Raw genomic sequence first — 4,568 nt, 5'->3', positions numbered from 1 at the left:
TTCGAGTCATTATTAAAAGTACGGCTGTTCGTTGTTTAATCAATGACGTAATTGTAGCAAGTATGAACGTAATGAGATAAATTAAACGGCGTGTAATTATTTCACGTGAAAAGCCGCCGAACCGAAAAGCGTAATTTAAAATAAATAGAGGGACCGAAGATTTAAATATTGGTGAGGAAACTTCCGATGGGGAATTAAATTAGCTCGTAGGAAATTTATTACAGGGAGTTGTTGGCTAATTAGCCGGCTGAACAACGTGATTGTATCATCAAATTTTTCATTTTATTTGATCTCGCAGAGCGTACAGAAGCATTACATCGGAATCTACTTTTAGAGTCCTACAGATCGATCGTCATCGCGTTCGCTGTAGAGTCATCAGAAAATCCAACGTGTATTGCTCATCTGCGATACAGAGAATGAGCCGAAATTAAATTTCGCAGTTTCACCAGGCTCGCTGAAATAAATCTACACATTGTTGGAATTATTATTCTCGCATCGGATAACGAATTTTTGCAATGTTAATTTAATTCCCTCTTTTAATGTCCCCGTCTATTTAATATCCTTAATAATTATTATTTAATAATCCCAGAAACTTCAATAAAAATCACTCAGGATTAATGAAATAAAGTTTTGAATTATTTTGTTTCACATGAATTGCTAAAAGTCCACATTTTGAATCCCCTAGGCGCTGTTGCCAGCACATAAACCAATAATTCCCTAGCCTTAAACTGCCACGGATTCGTGAAAGGTCGTTTAATATTTTTTGATTTTGCCCGAACCCCATGAATCATGCGTTTAATTAAACATCTTATAGAAGAAGAGAAGAAATTTTAATTTTGTAGTGTAAGAAATACGTCGTGCTGCAAAAGTATCCAAACGTAACCTCACATTTACTAGATTCAGAGCTAAAAAATCAACTTTTCGTTTGAATAAAGATTAAAATAGATATTTACTGTATAGATGGACTTATAAAAATAACATTTTCACTAGACCACCACTCTGTCCCCAAACATTCTATTTATAAATCAAATCTATAGCTTGCCACACGCTGAATATCCAGAGACAAGCCAGCAATTTATGAAACACAAAATTTCCTGGACTGAAAAACTGAAAAATCTCAAGCTGAAAAACCATTAATTTACTTAAGCTTCTGTCACGAAGGAATCCCAATATTATAATGTCTGAAACTGTTAAACATAACCTCACATTTTTTACACCTGAAGCTAAAAAGGAAATCAACTTTTCATTTGAATATGGGTCCAAACAATTCTGCTCTACATAGTAAAAAATCCCCTAGAATTTAATATCGTAAGTAACCTGCACTGTTATGAATTTATAATCCAATAATTCTCTAGTTTGCCACTTTGCGAATCCCTGTGGATAGCCACCAATTCATAAAACAAGAATTCCCCAAACTGCTAGACTCAGAATTGAAAATTTTTCCTTCTCAACCCTACGAACTATCAATTTACTCAAGCATCTAACTTGAAGGAATCTCGATGCAGAGTGCCGGAAACTGACAAACATAACCACACATTTCCTGAACTTGGATCTAAAAAAGTCAACCCGTCCATTTGAATTAAGTTCCAAATAATTCTGTTCTGCATTGATGCAATTATAAAACAGAATTTCCCCCAGAATTCAACATTGTGAATCTCGTAAAATCAGGTTAACAAATAAACAAAAACTTCCCTAACCTGTTTTACTGTGAATCCCCGAAAGATAGCCACCGATTCATGAAACCGAAATTCCCTAGATTCATAAAATTGCCTGAATTCATATTTCAATAGCACCCCCGCGTTGGTTAACACTCCGAAGTCCCTAAATAATGCTCATTTAACACATTTCCTCACCTACCTCTAAGCTTTTGGGTCCTTGAGGAAACGAAAGTCAGTCATCATCTTGCCAAGGTGCATGGGATGAGTATGAGCCCTCATGTGCATGTGATGCATGTGATCAACAGGTCCTACGGCGGCAGCCCTTATCGCCTGTTGATTGCAGTTGCAGGTCATCCCTTCGCTTTGATGAGTGCAATGAGGCACCTTGACGATAGTTGGCTCAGGAACGACCACCATGGGCTTGGAGGGCACGACAACCAGTTTATTCTTGCAAACTGGGGGCACTGGGACCAGCTTAATGGTCTCGATCACCTGAGTCTGCGGTTCCACGATCCTCTCGGGCTGGGGCTGGGGCTTTACAGTGACCACTTCGGGGACTGGAGTCGGTGCTGGGACCTCGACTCTCCTTTCTACGATCTGCACCTTCGACTCCTGAGGGCAAGGTTGAGATGGCTGGATGATCTGCAGAGTCTGCACCGAAGGGACCACCTGCTGGTGCATCATCTGCTGGGGAACCACCTGTTGGGGCACCACCTGCTGGGGAACCACGAACGACTGCTGGGGCACCACGTATGCCTGAGGATGGAAAACTATTTCATAACACACACAAGCTCCGTCGGTACGAATTTTTAAGAACTATCAATTAGCGTTGAAGTTTGGAGATCGGTACTACGCCAACAGAATTCACAGTGGCGACGAAATCAACGATATGGCGGAATAGCAGAGTTGGACATTATACAAGTAGAATTTCATTTGAACAATTCGAATAAATTTTATGATTTTTTCGTACAGTTTGAAAATAAATTTTACGGATAAAATTTTATTCGACTAATCTTTCGAATAAATTATTCAAATATAACTTTATTCAAATAACGAATTCAAATAATGATTTGAATAAAGTTTTATTCAAATAATGATTCGCGAATAAAGTTTCTTTCAAATAATGATTCGAGTAAAGTTTTATTCGAATTATGTTACATTCAAATAATGATTCGAATAAATTCTCGAATAACGTTTCGAAGACATCCTTTGAATCAATTTTTCGAATAAATTCTTCGAATCACCGAGAAATTAAGTGTTACTGTAACCATAAGCGATAAAAAAAACTTCGAACGCATAAGTTCTCCCTTTAAATTATACAAATAATTACAAAGACTTATGACACAAAATGGAGAATTACGTGTACATTTTCATCGATCGAAATTAACAATCGATGAATTATTTACTAAATGAGAGCTCTTACGAAAAACGAACAACTTTTGTCGAAAACTTTAAATCTCTCACGATTCTCAAGAAATAACACAAAATCAAGATACATGCAGATCATAGTGAATTTATGCGTCGAGAGAAGCACGGTAAATTAGAAAGCACGACGCAATTGCTACCTGAGGAGCCTGGAAGACTCCCAGAGACTGCACAGGCTGCGGGGCCTGCTGGAAGCTGTAACTCTGCATCTGTGGCGCCACCTGCGATTGTTGCACCACGCTCAGGCCCTGCATTTTCATCTGCGACCCATCCTGAGACACCTGCTGTCCATTTTGAGCACCTGGACGGATCTCCACGTAGAAGGACGCCTGCTTCTTCAGCCTGTCCTTCTCAGCACCCGCATCCTCCAAATGGAAATCCTTGGGACTGATCGCCGAGGATTCGGCCATCTTGGTCTCCAGTTTGCCAGCTGGCATTGCTTGCACTGCCATCGCAGCTACCAACAAACCGCACAGACATGCTGTTAACGAATTCATCGATGTAGAATCGGTTGAACAATCGTAGCGAACTGAATGCTTGGACGATTTGGCTGGCTTTTAAACCGATTTTTCGGTGTGACGACACCGCTCACGCACTTTTTTCCGGAACGCAATAGTGCTGAGCGTGCCGAATTCCGACGTAGAGCAGCACGGGCGGGGACTGGCTTCGGGAAATGAGGATGAGGGCGAGAATAAGAATAAGAATGAATCTGAGAATGAGACTGAAAATGGGACTGAGAATGGGGCTGAAAATGAGGCTGAGAATGGGATTGAGAATGGGTCTGAGAATGGGTCTGAAACCGAGAATGGGACTCAGATTAAGACTGAGTGTAAGACTGTGAATGGGAGTGAGTCTGAGAATGGGGCTAAGAATGAGACTGAGACTTAGACTGAGACTTAGACTGAGGCTGAGAATGAAATTGTATGTACAATAGTCGGAACGATGGTATTTCGAGAGAGCCGCTGTTTCTGTAGTAAATAGGAGAAAGTTGAACAAGGTAATTTTACATTGTGTGTCAAGCTCAAACGTCGGGGAGTGTGATCTTTTTTCCAAGGAGTACGTCCCTGCACTTGCAAAGTACACTTTTCTGTCGAATGAACGCTGCGGTTTTATTTACTTATTGTAAGCTTGCTTCTTTACGACGGCCTGAGGAGGGTTTGTTCAGAAAGTTGAACATGTTAATGTTTACGGTGATATTTTGGAAATGTCAACGCTAGTTATACAGGGTGTTCTATTTAAGACAAGCCTCTTAAATTATCTTGTCAAGGAGTTATTATAATTTTTATCGAGTTTTCATATAATTGTAATTACTAAACTGCGGATCTTTATGCAAAATATCAATTTTCCAACACGGTTGTAAGAAATATCTACATTGTGTAAAAATAAATTGTTTCTTGGAATAGTTTTGATAAGTCGAAAACAGTGTGACACATTTTTGCCATAAATGCATAAAAGTCTGCAGTCTGATAATTACAGTATATTCAG

General features: G+C 39.5%; 1 protein-coding gene across 1 annotated transcript; it reads right to left on the bottom strand.

Moving 5' to 3' along the window:
• Nucleotides 1-260: 260 nt before the first annotated feature.
• On the bottom strand, nt 261-3,572 carry LOC143261182 (uncharacterized). The gene is made up of 3 exons (XM_076527760.1): nt 3,224-3,572; nt 1,858-2,414; nt 261-402 (listed from the first exon to the last, which is right to left on the bottom strand). The coding sequence occupies exons 1-2, from the start codon at nt 3,533-3,535 to the stop codon at nt 1,860-1,862; spliced, it is 867 nt and encodes a 288-aa protein (XP_076383875.1). The 5' UTR covers nt 3,536-3,572; the 3' UTR covers nt 261-402; nt 1,858-1,859.
• Nucleotides 3,573-4,568: the final 996 nt, after the last annotated feature.

This window comes from Megalopta genalis, unplaced genomic scaffold (assembly GCF_051020955.1).
Source record: "Megalopta genalis isolate 19385.01 unplaced genomic scaffold, iyMegGena1_principal scaffold0039, whole genome shotgun sequence".
In the NCBI taxonomy this organism is placed as follows: domain Eukaryota; kingdom Metazoa; phylum Arthropoda; class Insecta; order Hymenoptera; family Halictidae; genus Megalopta; species Megalopta genalis.
Note: the sequence above shows the minus strand (reverse complement) of the source record. Positions and strands in the feature narration are given on the sequence as shown.